Source organism: Charadrius vociferus, unplaced genomic scaffold, assembly GCF_000708025.1.
Source record: "Charadrius vociferus isolate BGI_N301 unplaced genomic scaffold, ASM70802v2 scaffold43, whole genome shotgun sequence".
In the NCBI taxonomy this organism is placed as follows: Eukaryota; Metazoa; Chordata; class Aves; order Charadriiformes; family Charadriidae; genus Charadrius; species Charadrius vociferus.
Window position 1 is genome coordinate 4,453,367 of NW_009648043.1, and position 17,627 is coordinate 4,470,993.

At 37.1% G+C, this 17,627-nt stretch overlaps 1 protein-coding gene across 1 annotated transcript in view; it reads left to right on the plus strand.

Annotated features, from left to right (window-relative positions):
- POT1 (protection of telomeres 1) overlaps nt 1-17,627 on the plus strand; it is a 64,672-nt gene that overhangs the window by 9,905 nt on the left and 37,140 nt on the right. The window contains exons 4-7 of the mRNA XM_009883657.1: nt 1,539-1,649; nt 4,218-4,265; nt 5,448-5,562; nt 16,865-16,995. Coding sequence (XP_009881959.1) covers nt 1,539-1,649; nt 4,218-4,265; nt 5,448-5,562; nt 16,865-16,995 — 405 coding nt within the window. The remainder of the gene's footprint in view (nt 1-1,538; nt 1,650-4,217; nt 4,266-5,447; nt 5,563-16,864; nt 16,996-17,627) is intronic.

A 17,627-nucleotide genomic window follows, 5' to 3' on the forward strand; every position in this document is an offset into this window, starting at 1 on the left:
AAGAGTGAAACAACTTTAATATTTGTTAGCAGGGTGGTGTGTTCCAGGTGCAAGGAATATTGAGTTGTCTAATTGTTTTGATCCCTTTTAACTTACTTAGCTCTGAGTATGGCTTACACTTAGGTGACTTAAATATTTACTTTTAGTAAAAATATACGTTATATTCCCATTTATGATGCTATCTGAAAATCACCATGCCCTGAGTCGTATCGTTGCGTGTTAAACTGTCTGATTAAACTTATGTTTTCTGCAGTTTGGTTTGTTGGGGTTTTTTTTGCAAATCCTTTAATAACTAAATATCTCACTGTCACTTAAGATAGCAGACTTTCTTTTTCTTGGACAAAACATTACGGTTTTGGATCTTAAATCATTTAGAGTAGCCTTGTCAGTTTGCTGAAATAGCAAAAAATAGGCATCGTAGTGCATTATTTGGCTAAAACTGTCATCTTTAATCAGAAAACTCTTTTATTTGTTGTAATCAAATAAACACATCAACAAAAGTCATTCGGTAAAGCTTATTGAAGTGCTTTCGGTAGAAGGTCGAATAGAAATAGGGTTCAGTCTCTAATATGTTTATTGGAATGGATCACACTGGTAAAGCCTTGCTATACAGATCTGGTACCAAAGGAGCTGACTACAAAGGGGCTTTACATTGTGTCAAAGTTCCCAGCGTTACCTTTGTTTTGTCAGATACCTTTCTTTTCATCTCTATCTCCTAAATGTGTTTTTTGTCTTGTCTCTTTTTTTCCCTTTTTTTCTTTTTTTTTGTAAGGTTGCTGCTAAAAAGGTGAGCTGCTGCAGGGACTTAAATGATTTTTAAATCATTTACCCCTTAAATCATCCTTTTCGTGTTCACTTTGTGGTGTCTGAGGAACTTTATACCAAAGTGAAAATGCAGTTGCAAATGCAATTGCTTCGTGTGCCAGAATCTCAGGAGTGATGCCAGAGAAGTTTGTAATGTCTCTTTTGCTACCAGAAACCTACCTATTGTTTGACCTACCTATTGGACCCATAAGGAAGAAATTGGAAAATGTTAATCCAACCAAACCAGAAAACATCCACAAGGAGAGTCTCTTCAAAGTGCAGCTGTAACTCACTAATAAATAAACTCTGAGTAAAGAGTGTTTTGTCACTGCTGATCTGATGTATGATTCCTTTTCTAGCTTAGTTAAGCTTACCCAGAAAGGCGTCGGTCTTCAGTACATTTGAAGGGGAATGATTCTTTTGCTTTATTCAGTGTGACGCTTCCCCTCTAGCCCTTGTCAAAATTAGCACTCCGTCACAATAGCATCAAAAGTGTGAAAATTTTAGCAGAATTTGAAAAAAAAAAAAATGCTTGCTGGCATTGGTTGGAAGTATGCGTTCCGTGGGTAGAAGAACTAAATAGAGAAACTTAAAGGCAGTGTTTAGAATTTGTTCAGGATTTTTCTTTCTTGAGTATCTTGAGGCTTGAGGGTGAAAATTCGCATCACACGCTCTTAAAATAGAGTACGTGGTACAGCCTGTGTAATCATCTGTTTATCACTCTGTCCCCATAGGACACCTGCGTAGTTGCAGGATTTAAGTTGGCAAAATCGCCTACAGCAAGAGAGGATGGTAGACACAGTTGCCACCTGGAGGTGTCAGAAGAAGCTGGATCAGCCATTTATGTGCGTGGGTACCCAACTTTTTCTTACCTTTTTTTTTTTTTCCAAATACCAACATTAACATTTTGCTTTACAGTAGAAGAAAAAAAAACAATAAAATGTATTAGAATCTGAAGTACTGCAAATTATTTTAGCATGCCCGTCAGGAAATGATCAGAACACATCTGTGTGTGTGTATGCGTACAATTTTATAATACCCATATCCGTGCGAGACCCAAATTATCTCAGGCCTCCCAGGTAAATTTCCCCTTGTTGAGTGAAGAAATTTGACCTTAGTTGGCTTTAGATAAATCCCTGGAGCTGTTCAAGCCGTTCTTGTGCATAACCCAATGCAGTAATGCAGACAAGGTGGAGGGTGCAGGAGTGATCTTGGGTTTATCCTTTTTAGTTTTCTCTGGGTTACAGGTTTGTACTGCTTTAACTCACAACGTTATACTTTGCCCTTGAAATACGTGGCTTCCTAGATTCTTAATTTTTAAGAGAGAATTACACCCCTTTTTTCTGAGGAAAATACTTGTTCTTTTGTACTGTTCTCACATCAATACTGTTTGTAAATGCTTCCACCTGTTGAGAGATGGGAGCGGAGATATGGGAGCGTTCTGCTGCTGCTTCTATTTGTCTGTGGTAATACATCAGCAGTTCATGTTTGTTGTGGCCACTGTGTCTTTGCTTCAAGAAACATTTGCCACCCTTTTTAAGCCTAAACATTAGTATTTTTAAGGTTATAGGACTTATAAAAATTACAGAAGACTTAGTGTATTCTACATTTGGAAGCCTGTAGTTGGGGAGGGACTGGGTGTGGAACGAAATGAAGGTTTCAAAAAAATTTGTTGTATGCTTCAGTGAGATATTTCTTATGAAAGTTATCCCAACAGTTATGGGCTTCTGGTGAGAAAGTGTGGCATGTTTTTGATGACTGTAATTGTCTACTACTGTTAAAAAGAAGGACGATGGCATTGTACTAAACTCTCAGTGACAGTGCTGCAAACTCTGTTCTGTAGTCAGTGAAAAGGAAAAGGCATGTTCACTGGAGAAAAATATAGCATTACACTATATGGTGATTCCTTTGAGCCTATCCCTCAAATTTTCAAACAAACTCGAAATAATTATAAAAACTTAAACACAAAATCACATATAAAAGGGACTTACTAAAATAAATTGTGTGCCAATGTCAAGGTTTGAACTTTTTTCTATATAATTGTTATCTGACAATAATTTAAAATTTAATATAATTTTTTTTATTTCAGAAAGGTATTTTTTTCCAGAATTGACCTCTGTAGATTATTCAAGCTTGGCATGCAGCTCAATGAGAAACAAAGTAATTAAAATTATAGTGCAGACTGTTTCATGTTGATATCTGTTGATAATGATGATATATAGGTAGAAAAAGTATGTTTCACTGTAGATAATAGCAAAACTGTGTTCTGAGTCAGGGAGACTAGATGATCTCCAGAGGTCCCTTCCAACCCTAACCATTCTGTGATTCTGTGAATTCTGTGAGAACGTGTCTAAACTAAATGTACGTAAATTTTAGGCACTATATGAGGCATGCCGTTGAGTATTGGCAGGACCTCACGACACGCAATCTAAACCCAAGGAAGATGTGCAACTCACTGAATGTGTAGGTTACGCTGAGGAAGCATCTCTCTCATCGTTGACCACAGAATGGAGCTTGTGGCACTTAATTTACTGTCACACTCATTGAATGCTTAAAATTAATACAAATGATGCGAATTTTTTGTCTGCTTCACTTTCTCAGTGATAACTGTTCACCCAACTATTGAAAAGGAATAAATGGAAGTAAAATTAGCTTCAAAAATGCGGTTGAGGGCGAGAGCAAAACCGGATCCCTGGCAGGAGCCTGCACTGCGGGGGCGATGCGCGGCTGTGACACGGGACTCCGTGTCCGGCAGAGAGGCTGTGGTGTTGCAGCCGGAGGGCAGCGGAGCTCTGCCTCTCTCATTAGAGCGTGGGGACGTCTTGGCATTACGTCAATCATCACCATGAGTTCTTCAAAAGACCTGATGCTGAAGATAAATCTGGCTTATAAGCATGTCTCTAAAAGCTTAGGAACTACCTTTGTACAGAGTTTATCCCGTTCTGATGAATTTTCCTTGACCATTTATGATTTTTTCCCAAAGGAGAGTAACGAGCCACTGAGAGTAGACCTGTTCTAAGCATCGACATGTACACAACCTAAATCCATTTAAGTTCTCTGTTAAGCAATTCACTGTTATAAAGTACAGCTTTAAATTTGCAGCCTCCAACTTTCAAATGCCGACTCTGCTAATGTGACCTGACTTATATTCAACAAAGTGCATTTCTGATTTAGAAAATGTATGTGTTACTTAAAATAGCTTTGTCTGAGTGCAGTTGGAGTAAATATGATTTTATTTTTTTCTGTAGGATAAAATTTTACTAGTTTCAGAGGTGGTTCACATACCAAAAGTGTCTATACTGCTGTTTTGTATTTGCTTATAGCATTATATTTGCTTTAGCATAATCAAATCTTGTTAAATTTGCAATGCCTTCAATTTTGTAATCAGAGTATGCTATTTTTTCTCTCCTCAGATTTATTCTATATCAAGAACAACTGCTGCTTCAGAAACTGCATCTGTGGTGAGTTTATATTTGGGATGTTTTTAAACCGTGTGCAACTAACTGCATGTAAATAAAAATGTGTGGAATTTTTTTTCTCTTCTGTTTGTTTTAATTCCATACTCTTATCCCAGCAGTCATTTGTTTAGCTTTTAATTTTGCAAATAATATGCCTGGAAAACAGGATAAAATATGAAAAAGTAGTACTTTTTCTGTAGTTGCAGTATTGTTCCCATCTTGATCCCAAAATAGGCTGCATGTTGGTTTAGGAAATATAAACTAGAAAGGTAACTTCCACTCTAAAGAAGATGCTTTAAAAAGCTGGAAATATGAATCTTCCTTTGAATTAGAATTGACTTCATGTACTGGTCTTAACATTTCTTTTGATTGCCATTTGGAACAAGCCTTTATGTGTCTAAATAAAAATTCTCGAGGAAATAGTATATTAAAGGCATAGAAATTGGTGTATGAAATTTTATTGTTCTTTATCATAAAGTTAAAGATTTAGTCCCAAAGATGACACAGCTTGACTTTGTGTTAATTTTATGAAGAGTTTCAATTTTTTCCCCCAATATAGTACTTGAAAAGAAGTTTTCAGTCAGTTTGGCAGAACTTGTATTCTTTAAGAGCGACTAATCAGCATATAATGTAACCTTAAGATGAGAGGAGAGTAGTCCTTAAACAGTAGAAGGTAGACCTTAATTTCTTCCAACAAGTATGCTATTTTAATAGCAAGACTTACGCAATGGCTGTGAGAGGTAAACCCAACCACCCCCAGACAGTGATTCTGTGCAGTGACACAGCCAATTAGAATTACAAAATTATTTATGTATGTGCCCTTTGGATGGACATGTTAAAATCAATCAGTAAAAAATTGCTTTCCATCATTCTTTATTATAATTACTATTATTCACCTATTTCATATATTGAAACTTACTTTAACTGACTGGTTAGTGTATTGTAATGAAGATACAATCACAAGAAGAAATGGAAGCAAGTCTTGTATGCTTTATTGCCTGTGAATATATATATATTTATCTTTAGAGTTTCTAAAGTGAATAAGATAGAAGGAAATAGATAACCTTTCTTGTTTTTTAAGATGAAATAAAGCATATCTGAGGGTGCATAGTGTTAAAAGAAAAGAATCTGGGTGAATGTCTGAATAATTTTTTCTTGTTCCCTAATTTTATCATGCCTTTCCAGTCTGTTGCACCAAAATACGTGTATACTCCTCTGAATCATCTTAAAGATGGAACTGTAGTGAATTTGTATGGCATTGTGAAATTCTTCAAGCCTCCATATGTGAGCAAAGGAACTGGTATGTAGTATATTCAAGAGATTTTAAATTTCCTCCTCTAAACAGAACTGTTCTTACTATGTTTGTTAAAAATCAACCAGAACAACAAAGTCAGGTGATCCTTTGACCATGGTTCTCATCTCACATGAAGGAAACAGAACAACAAATAGATAAGGGATATCTGAGTTGGTTTAGGCAGACTGGTGGGGATAGCAAATGAAGAAAGTATTTATCAAGCTAATACTGTCGCTACAAAACAGGGAAAAGGACCTGTACGAAAATTACGAAAGCCCTGCACCTGTTCTTGTGGGAAAGGATTGCTGTGTAACTATGGGCAATTCTTCCTTGAGATTTTGACAAGAAGTGTACTGATACACTATCAATGCAGTGCCAGCATATTTGTTACTTTTAGAAGCTGTGCAACTACAGAGTAATTTTTTTCTGTCTGTGAGGTGGACACTTACTGATTGTGCAAGTTTTGGTAGAAGATTGGACCATTTCACTAGGTGCCCAGTAAGTACTCAGCTAGGTGATATCCCTGCTGAATTCAGTTACGCAGTAGAATTTCTTATTTGATTCAGAATTAATCAAAGTATTTTCTGCTTATTATAAATTTAGTGTGCATTTTGAAGTTGTGGGTTTTTTTCCTTCTAGATGTGTTTCTAATTGAACAAAAAAGAATAGATTATGATGGTGACTGTTGATTTTTATGCTCTTAATTATGCATGCAAGTTTCTTGAATAATGTCAATAGCCACACATTTGGCTTCTCAGTACAGAAATTTAAGCAGTGAGCGTTAAACCGGAACCAAGAGTTAGTGGCTTGTCTGCAACAGATTTTGCAACCTTTTGCAAACAGATCTGTGTGATCTTACTTGCTCAAAAACTGCCAGCAGCCGTCTGAAGGTGATGCACTCAAGATAAGGCAGTCAATGCCTTTGTGCGAGCACAGTGCTATACCTGCAGTACCGTGCCTTCCAGAATGAGGTTTCCTTCGTTAGGTAGCCCGAAACATCAGTGGAATAGCTGAAAGCTGTGCAAACATGGTGACACACCCCAAAAAAGTTCCAAGTCTGACTAAGATTTGACTGTTGGCTTCCCTTTTTGAAGCCAAATCAATCTTCAGCCTTTGTTTGAATCAGTTTAGAGTCTATCAGTGGGAGGAATGTCTCTGAGGTGTGTGCAAGTGTGTGTATGCCAGTTTCAGTAAGTTCAGCCGACCTATAATGATATAATTGGTATTGTGGGCATGCTTAATTACTTCCATTTGATGCATGTAGTATTCTTCTAGATAAACAGATACACTGGTGTGAAAGATCCCACGGACAGGAAATTTTTGCTCTCACTTGCAGCTAAAGTGTGGCTTCACCGGGCTTGTGGCGACAGTGTGGTCCAACGCTTGTCCGCAGAAAAAACAAGGCGCGCGTGTGCGGCTCTCTGGGCTGCTGCACACTCAGTGTCAGCTGTATCAAAGGTGGCCACCGGCCCACTCAGTAGTCATAGTTAAGTTATGCAGAGCAAAGTAGGATTTTTTTCAAGAACATATTACATTAACCGGGTCCACAAGCTAATGAATAGCTTTTGGGAATTCAGCAGCGTTTTTACGTACTGTTAACCGTGTCAGCAGAAGCAGCCACGTATCCGCAGCACTGGGGCTCAGTGCCCCGGTGTCTGCAGGACAGCCGTTCTCCGCTTCCCCTACACTTGGTTGTCAAAATGCATTCCCGTTGATGTTTGTTGTAGATGGTGACAAGGCTTACTCCGAGAAAACCTTTCCCTTCTACATTCTTACTCAATGTTGAGAACGCAGTAGTGTTTCCCGAAACAACTCTGAAACATAAACAAAAAACAAGTCTGAAGAATATGGGGTAATCTAATTTAAATGCTAACATTTGAAAATAGATGTAGTCGGTAAGTTGGGAACTGAGCCAGTAACAGTCCATCTGTTTTTATAGTAAATAAAGTGCATGTTGGGTTTTTTCCCTCTTGAGAGTAAATTAAAATGAATATTATCATATTCTACGTAGTCATTGATACACTAAAGTTATTTTGCTAAACAGCAAATTGCAAATCTTTAAGATGAAACATTGTTTGGAATGTTTTGTATAGGAATAAGCAAATGTTGTTAGAGAAAGCTGTGGAAAAGTTGAATGTCACTTTTTTCAGGAAAAAAAAAAAGTGTTTTTTTGGTAATACTGTACCCCAGTAAAAGTGGAGAAGTACAAATTCCAATTGCTTTACATTATGTATGTTACATCACAACAAATATTCCTAGATGTAAATGAGGAATAATGGTAAGTGAAAGTATCTGCAGGAAATCAGTGCATTTAGACTGGAAACAAAAAGGTGTTCTGGCTTCTAATGAGAAATGCAAACATTCATAAAATACTCAAATAAGTGTGTGCGTGTTTGCTTTGTGTATAGCAAATCAAGTTATACTGCTAACTTAGAAGTAATAGTAATAGAAATTATTCTGCCCCTAAAGCTGAATAGTCCTTATGGAACTGTGATGTGATTTAGCTACAAATGCTAAATGCTCAAATGCTACCAGTCTTACAATATCTGTGTAGTATATAGGTATATAGAATACATTTTTTTTTTTTTTTTTTCAAAAGTTGGGTGCTCACTGATATTCTAAGCCTGCAATTGTAATAGATTTCTTAGGTTTGTTTGTAAGGAACTGGCTTACAGATAGAGCTCAGAGGGTTGTGGTTAGTGGCGCAGAGTCTAGTTGGAGGTTAGTAACAAGTGGTGTCCCTCAGGGGTCAGTACTGGGCCCAGTTTTGTTCAACATATTCATCAATGATCTGGATGAAGGGATAGAGTGTACCATCAGCAAGTTTGCTGATGACACAAAACTGGGAGGAGTGGCTGACACGCCAGAAGGCTGTGCTGCCTTACAGCGTGACCTCGCCAGGCTGGAGAGTTGGGCAGAAAGAAACCTTATGAAGTTCAACAAGGGTAAGTGTAGGGTACTGCACCTGGGGAGGAATAACCCCATGCACCAGTACAGGTTGGGGGCTGACCTCCTGGAGAACAGCTCTGTGGAGAGGGACTTGGGAGTCCTGGTGGACAACAGGATGACCATGAGACATCAATGTGCCCTGGCGGCCAAGAAGGCGAATGGCATCCTGGGGGGCATCAAGAAGAGTGTGGCCAGTAGGTCGAGGGAGGTCATCCTCCCCCTCTACTCTGTCCTGGAGAGGCCGCATCTGGAGTACTGTGTCCAGTTCTGGGCTCCCCAGTTCAAGAAAGACAGGGAACTGCTGGAGAGGGTCCAGCAAAGGGCAACGAAGATGATTAGGGGACTGGAGCACCTTTCTTATGAGGAAAGGCTGAGGGACTTGGGTCTCTTTAGTCTAGAGAAAAGAAGATTGAGGGGGGATCTTATTAATACATACAAATACTTAATGGGAGGGTGCCAGGGGGATGGGAGCAGTCTTTTTTCAGTGGCACCCAGTGATAGGACGAGGGGTAATGGGCATAAACTTGAAAATAGGAAGTTCCATCTTAACATGAGAAGGAACTTCTTTACTTTGAGGGTAGTGGAGCACTGGAACAGGCTGCCCAGAGAGGTGATGGAGTCTCCCACTCTGGAGACATTCAAAACCCGCCTGGACGCTGTCCTGTGTAATGTGCTGTAGGTGACCCTGCTCTGGCAGGAGGGTTGGACTAGATGATCTCCAGAGGTCCCTTCCAACCCTAACAATTCTGTGAATTCTGTGAACTGAAAAGGTTAACTTTATCTGTAGTAATTCAGGATATTGCCAGTGGTGAAAGGAGGTACTTTCCTCTTGAAAAATATTGTAGGTTTAAAACTCAGTCTTAAAAGCAAAGAAACAAAACAAACCCCACAAATCTTCTAAGTATTTTGTTTCCTTTGTTCATATTGCTGGCAACAAAAATGGTAAGAAGGAAATTATTCAAATGTAGAAAGGAGTATTTTTACTCTTTGACTAACTTACGGCAGGGCAGTTCTTGGAGGATCACGTGTGGTCTAGATTTGTCATTTGTGCAGCTGCTTTAACGACACTTTGGAGACCTGGGGACTTTGAATATCATACTTAGACAAGCACTGATTGCTGGAAATTACTAAGACAGCCATTCTTTCCAGATATGTAACAACAGTAAAGCTAGGTGCACTGATTATCAACGTAATGTGTCTCTGAAACAACTAGTAGAGGTTTGTGCAACCCAGCTCTTTGATGGGTTAATTACTTCGGTTTCATAAGTAGTAGAATTTAATAGGGAAAACAATGATTTACTTAAGAACTAGTCCTTGCCTAGATGTCAGTAATAACTTCCTAATATATTTTCCCTGTATATTTTCGGGTGGTAATATAAAATAAATAAATAAATAAAAAAGACCAAACACAAACACAGCAATATCAGTGGAGATCAGGGACACAATTTGAAGTTTCTTATTACTGAAGATGGTTGTGATTCACTTGCTAGTTTATCATGAAAATCTCTAAAGCAGTTTTAATTGATTTGGGCTTTAGTGTAAAAATATTCACTACTCAGTTAAATATGTCAATGGTCAATGTTGGGGTTTGTTGTTTTTTTTTTACACAATCCAGGGCTATGTCTGCTTGAGAGGGTGCAAAATGCTCAATGATTGCTCTGAATTGCCAGGGCACAAAATGTCTCTTGTCAGAAAATTCTGTAGTTGCATTAGATCTGGCACAGTCCTGCACTAATACATTGTCTTTCTGACATTGTTAATAGAATTATACAGCTTTAAGCTGGTACCTGCTGGAAGCTGGGCAGTGGAACCACTGTACTTAATCCATATGAGTCTTTATTCACGATATAGATGTGCCCCTAGATATGAAATATTGCTCCTTCTTGCATGTATTAAAGCTTAAGGCTGAAGCTTTGTACTCTGTTACCACTGAAAGCAAGTGGTACCTAATTTAGCCTTGTCAATTTATATAATCTACAATTAAATGTTCATCATATCGATTGCCATTATTGCATCAGATTAATGTTAAAACACTGATGAATTAAATGAGTTTCAGGTATGATTATAAATTATTATTTATTCCATAGAAAGTTGTTTTAACTGAGCATGCTTCAGCTCAGGTTGTGCAGACAGGAACGTCTATACATGGAATTTTATGTGTTTTGAAAACTGAGTACTTCCAAGAAAGTACTTCAGGGCCTGTTTGGCACAACAGGCAGATGGGTTTCTGTCTGCTGGAAGGTCTGTTGGAATTGTTCAAAATGACATTCTAGCTTTCCTTTCCCAACAGTTCAAAAGTCTTAGGTATTTTAGATTTTTTAGCAAAAGTGATTCTCTCCTCTCTCCCCTGTCTTAAGCCCACAGACATCTCAAGTATTTAGCTTGAGTAAAAAACAGGAAATGTAGAAAAACAAATTCCTCTGTCTTAGTGGTGTCCAATGACAGAGATGGCATGCTTGACCATGAAATCTTTTGGGACATTACAATGCGGCACTACTGCTTCCCCAGCTCTTTCTCCTTCTTTCTGCAGATATTAGTCGGTGTTTTCCATAATGCAGGGAAGAATTATAGCAAGAAGAATCCTTGCTGCTGGTAAACAATAAGTCATAAGACTGATGCCCCATTTTCCTGGGGAAACCTCCACCTAGCTTGTTCTCTTAGTATATTCATATTTCACATGTTGAAATAAAATCTCATTAGCCTAACTAGATATGCATGTGGATGGTAACTATTGTATTTTTACAAATTATTCTTAGAATTAAAATTAATAAAAGGTAGTATTTTCAGAAAATACACTTCGAAAAACCTTGAACAGTTCCAGGTCAGCAGTTCCACATGCCCAAAATACAGCTTAAGAACCATAAACCAGATTCTTATTTTCAATTTTTTGATCCTGAGCCAAGTTCATCAAAATTCTTAGCCCAGAATTTGTTTAAAACTATGTAGCTGAAAAAAACATGACATGTGGGCAACTTCAGTGAAACCAGTAAATTCTTAGTAAATAATAGCAAACTAACTTTAGAGTACAAAGCAAACTAGTCAGACTGTTGTGGTATCTGATGCTCTATTTGTGAGGAAGCAGAGTTAAATCTGCAATCATTTTGTTCTTTAAAATATTGTGTTTTGCTTTGTTTTTTCCAAATCAGAATATTGAGCATGTATTTAAATTTTGCAGAACAGAATAAAAACTGTTGCAGAGGTAAATACAGTGATTTCATTTCTGGAGCCTAAAGATGAGAGTAATATCCTTTTACCTTCTGTTCACAGTGGTTTCTATGTGTTTCTTTTGAAAATAATTGCTGTTTCCTATCATGTGATATTGAAGATAAATAAAAGTTCAAAAAATTTTAAAAAGGAAATGAAAAATTAAACAGTTGACTAAATAGTTAATAGAAAGAAATCTCAAGACAGTTACTTTGATCTGCAATTTACAAATGATGGCATTAAAGCATCTGTTTAGCCAGATGTTTCTGGTAGTTACTGAATGTTTGTATCTCTTAAGTGCATTTCCATGTTAGAAATAACAAGGTGTAGTAAAACATCTTCAGTTTTATTCTTTAGAGGTTTTGTTTTGGGCTTCTGGAATATCTGTGTGTTTATGTACACACACACACCCCCCGAGATATAGGGGGTTGTACATCTGTATTATTTTTCTTCTTGTGTTTTGCTGAACATGTTGGTCAGTTAGCTGGCTCAACTGCTTGGTTTTAGTCCAAAGACACTTGAGTGTTGAGTGGCCTCAGTAATTCTTGAAAACAGCATTAATGTGTGGTGTAGTTTTGAAGAGACAATAATTTGCTCCAATGATCTCACTCTTTTTTTGTTTCTATTGAAATATAAGAAACAGAAGGCAATTAAGGACTCTAAATTAGAGTCCTTCATTGCCAACAACATTGTCAATGACTTTTTATCTCTTTGCAGGGGGAAGTTATTGATCCAGGATAGTGGGTTTTCCACTTAAGTATTAGTCAGGAATACATATGTGATTGCCCAAAAGGGGATTCATACTTTGATCAGTGATTTCTACCTTAAAAATTGTTTATACGAGCAGATTTGTTAGGAATTGCTGAAGTGCTCAGTAAAACCAAAGTAAGCATATTTAATCAGTAAGTACTGAATGCCTTCCTACAACATCAGTAACTACTAACCTACAAAGCTTTTGTAGCAATTCTGGTTTTCTTACAATGACAGAAAAATAAATTTTTAAGTGAAGCTGTGGGTTTGGGGTTTTTTTTTGTTTGTTTTTTTATGTATCTTTACACTGTAGAGAGATGCAGACTTTCTGAGCATGCTAATGACTGATCTAACAGTCCATAAAAGAGCAGAGATGCTAAGGCCTTCGTAAAAAGAAAGCTATAATCTGAAGAATGAATATAAAGCATCATTACAGTGGAGGAAACTTTAGCTTTTCAATGACTGTTACAATTGTACAGGGCTACAAAACATACATATTCCAAATTATTTGAAGTCAGCACCTAGGAGCTTGGAGATCAGCGTTTTCCATGTAGTTAATGTAACCATCTACTGATCTTGACTTGGAATATTGTTGATTTTAAGATAGTCCTTGCAATAGTAATGAATTCCTTTGCCTAAATTTCTTTTCTAAAAAGCTGCATCACCAAATAGTTGTGGGTTTTTTTATGAGATAAAAAAAACCCACCAAATAACAGGTTAAAGTAATTGTATTTTTAAAGAACAGTAAGAACTAGTCTGAGAGGGTATAAGAGGCACGCAAGGCAGATACATCCGTCTGTATTTCCTATTTAAACCAAACATTGCTTTTATGTCCTTGTTATTTTCATAAATAGCAATTTTGAGCTGTTACAAGCATCCTTACAGATAGCTATTCATTGCTGGTGGTCCCTTACATAATGTTAAGCCTGAGTGGGAATACCTGTTTGTAATAACTAAGTATATCAAAAAGAAATAGGTGCATTTTGGAGTTCTGCCTAGTATCAGCCTAAAACCTGAGCCAATAGAGTGTGAAAGTAAATCCTTTCTTTTACAGTATATAAATTTGTTGAGCTGTGCATCCGTTGTGTCATACTTTTAAGACAGATTATTACAAGTAAAAATTACCAGTGGTAAAATTTCCCTTCTTTAAGAGAAGTTATCAGTAGAGTAAATTTATCTAGTAAAGGAAAATTGACTCCAACTGAGGGATTTTGCTTCATTGGAAAGTACATTGTGAAAAATCAGAACTTTGAGCATGACATTCATTATACTGTTTCCTGTAACACTGTGACTTTATTTAAATTCAGCAATTTTGTTCAGGGTTTGACTCTCATTATTTGTGCAGAAAAGTGAATTCAATCACTGAACTATAATGCTGCTCTGGAAAGCATAAAGCAGCTTCACGTTCCAGATGGAGAATGAAAAACAGGTGATTTTTTATTTTTAACCTTCAAAAAGGACTTGCTGCATGAGGATTTCTTTAAAAAACCCAGTCTTTATGCTTTGTTCTTGAAGAGCTTTATTTTAATTAGGTTTATTGTAGAAGTGATGTTTTGAGGTCATAGTTAAGAATGAAAGTCTAAAATTACAGAGACTGAGAAGCTATATTATGTATAAGGTGTTCTCTGACAATATAAAGAAAGTATAATATTTTCTACTACTTCAAGTAGGATGATTATTATCTTTTGAGAATGCTAATTGCACAGAAAATGGAGGAAGGGGGTTGGACTAGATGATCTCCAGAGGTCCCTTCCAACCCTGACCATTCTGTATGATTCTGGAGTGTGTTAACTTTTTCCCCCTTAAATAGGCAGCTGCACATCTGTGAAGCTGACCAGGTTATACCATCACAGCATCAGACAGTTTTAATCTGGAACGTTTCTGTTATTTCAGTCTTGATTCCTATGTTGGATTATATCAATGCACTGTAACGTGTTATCCTGTATCCTCAAAGGATTTTAGATCTATGAACCATATGTTTTTTTCTTCTTAATTGCTCATTTTGCTCATATTGCTTTTCAGTTGACCTGTTAAATTAACCTCTAGAATTCATACCCAAAGAAATACAGTAGTAAATAATTGCAATTTTGTGTCAGCCCTTGGCTATACTTTATTTGTGCCTGTTTATCCTAGCAGAGAATGTCAGATTAGGTGATATATGAGACCTGGCCTTGTGCCTTTGGTGGGGGTGTGCAAAAGAATGCTGCTTAGCAAATTTTGAGTGCTATAGATCAGAATTTATCATTATTGAGTTTGTGTAAAAACATTGGGGAGGAAGAAGAGTATCTATTTTACGGTAATACTACAGATTTCTGTATCTGTAGGAAAATTAGTTTTATTTTTCTTAGTAAGTCTTCAGTGGATTTGTTCTTTCAACACTTCAGTCACTCAAATCACAAGAGAATTTAAACTTCTAAGTTTAAATCATAGTAAGATTGAAGGGTATATTTGCTGGAAACAGCAGAATATTTCTTTTATAAGCATAAGCAGCGCAGATACAAGAATGTATTTTAATCCAGTGTAATCTATCTGTCTTTGTGTTTGGGGAATCTCTTCACTGAGTTTACATATGGTAATTTTCTTCTTTTGACTGCCTTCCTATAGCTTTTATATAATGCAAATCTGACAGTTTTAGTAGGCTGGTAGTACTGTTTTTTTCAAAGCTGTCTAGCAGAAATTTATTTATGTGTCTGTCTTCTTGTAAAAATGTATGATGGAGATTTTATCGACTTTGTTTTAGCGTTTTAACATGTTTGTTCAGTTCCCAGATATGTAAACTCTGGTTTAGTGTCATTATCACTAACTGCCTTGTAGATTTATAGCTAAGGGAAGTTGGGGTTTTTTGTTTGTTTGGATTTTTTGTTTGCGGGTTTATTTTTGAGACTTAAAAAGATATGTCACGAGCAAAACAGATTTGACTTGGGGAATTTAATTCATTGCCAGTTAACATAAACATTTAATAACTGATTCAGATCTTGAGAAACAAAGACGAGAAACACTTAAATGCTTAGGGAAAACAGCTTTCCCCCACCTTTTCCAGGCTCAGCTTCACTGCAGACACCTCTCCTTCTCCCTTGCTAGTCTCCGCTCCCGTTGTTATTGCTGCGGGTCACTGCAAATGATGGCACAGGAGGTTGGGGTCAGTACGTAGCAGTTTCTTTCTGCTGCTACATGTTGCTTACTCTTTTTTTCCGCTGTACCTTCCTTCTTAGTGGTGTCCTCTGCTCCAGCGTGGGTTCCTCCATGGACTGCAGTCCCTTTGGGGCAGCACCGGCTCTGGCATGGGTTGTCCATGAGTTGCAGTGCCTTCATGAGCGTACCTGCTCTGGCGTGGGCTTATCCACAGACCACCATCCCTAACTCTTTCTAAAAGCCAAAATTTTGCGTACGTAAATGTATCAAGGTTGTCATCAAGGTAAAAATAATGGGTTATGATGTCATTACTCTACTGATCTGCTGGAAAAAAAAAAAAAGCTGTAATTCAGCCCTGAACTGTAAGTTTCAGTAAATGCTGAGTAATTATCCAAGACAAAAGCACTCTGTCTTCTTGATTAAAAGCAACTAGGGCAAGCTGTGTGGATGCTTGAGGCTCTAAACATACAGCCAAGTTGATACTGGGTATTTGAAAAGTTCTCAGGCAGGTTAACCAGCTAACATGCTGTGAAAGAGCAAGTGTGTTCTCACTCAATTTTATGTTTGTAAGATAACTGAGCACATGCGCTTCTGTAAGGTGAAATGGAAAATACAGGTTTCATTTATGTCATCTGCAAATGTTGCCCTATTCTGGGCTGGCTTGCTCTGTCATCTTTTTGTCTTGTTTTGAATTTACTTTTTAGGTCATTAATAGAAGTGAAATTCTGTTACTGAATTTTAAATTCAAAAGGGCATATTTCAGATTCTTACTATACTTTCTGACTACCACTGTGTGACTGTATCCTCACAATATATATCTTGCGTATTTTGGTGAAGTGATAGATAAGTAATTTATGCTTTAATTTGCTTTTAGAATTTGTAGAACTCATTACTGCTTCAGAAGACAGTGCAAAAATAAATCTTAGAGCAGGATTGTACAAGATTGTACATATCCTCCCCATTTTATAGAGGGACTAATTGAAACCTGAAAACATAGTGTGCCTGTTGCAGACAGAGGAAAAAGTTTTGTGTGTTCCTGGCTCACAGACCTGTGCTTAATCACCCATTTCATTTTCAGTTATTTGGGCTAATTATCAGCAAGATGGGCCACACTTCAGTTGTTATGGTAGTGTAACTAAATTGACTTTGGAAGAGTTACACAGATCATAACAGAAAAAGATTGGCCGTATGGTTGTTCATCCCAAGTTCAATATCTGTATATTAATGACTCCATAATGCCTATTACTCATTCAAACACTTTTATATTTTACAGATTATTGCTCAGTTGTAACACTTGTGGACCCATCAAATGTCAAGTTAACATGCACTCTTTTTAATGGAAATCTAGATTCCCTACCAAAAATTTACAAAGTTGGAGATATTGTTCGATTTCATAGAATCAAGGTATGTACTAGGATGGGGGTGGTGGTTTATGTGCTTGCTTTTTTGCAGTGAGAGGACTGTAGGAATAATTTAATTCTTCATGTACTGAAATTAACACATGGAGACATTGGATAAAGCAGTTGATTGATAAAAGCTATGGTTATGGTGTAGACCAAAACTGGAAATAAACTATCAAAGTTTTTAAACAATGTCAGAGCACTAAGCTGATATCTCTCTTTAAAAAACTGTTAGGTGTCATTATGACAACTCCAGAACAGCATTTTTTTTTTTTTTTAATATTTGTTAAACTAGTTGGCAAAAATCATAATACTTTTAGGTGAACAGAATTTAACTGACATAAATATGCACAATTTATTCCACTTCAAAGTAATAGAATTGAAGGATTACTTTAGAGCTTCTGTTGCGGGGCAGTTCAGATCAGCTGGAGAGTTACCCAAATGTAATCTATCTGGGGTTGTTAGTGTGCAATATGCTCTAGCTGTGTCTTTGATGTTTATCCTGGCTTACCCCATATTTATCTGTATCAAAGGCCATGAAGGAAACAGTGTTTGTAGCTTTGGTACTGTGACTGCTGGATGTTTTTCTTATGTCTGCTGCAGCTGTATAGGGAGGAGGAATCACACTACAGAGAC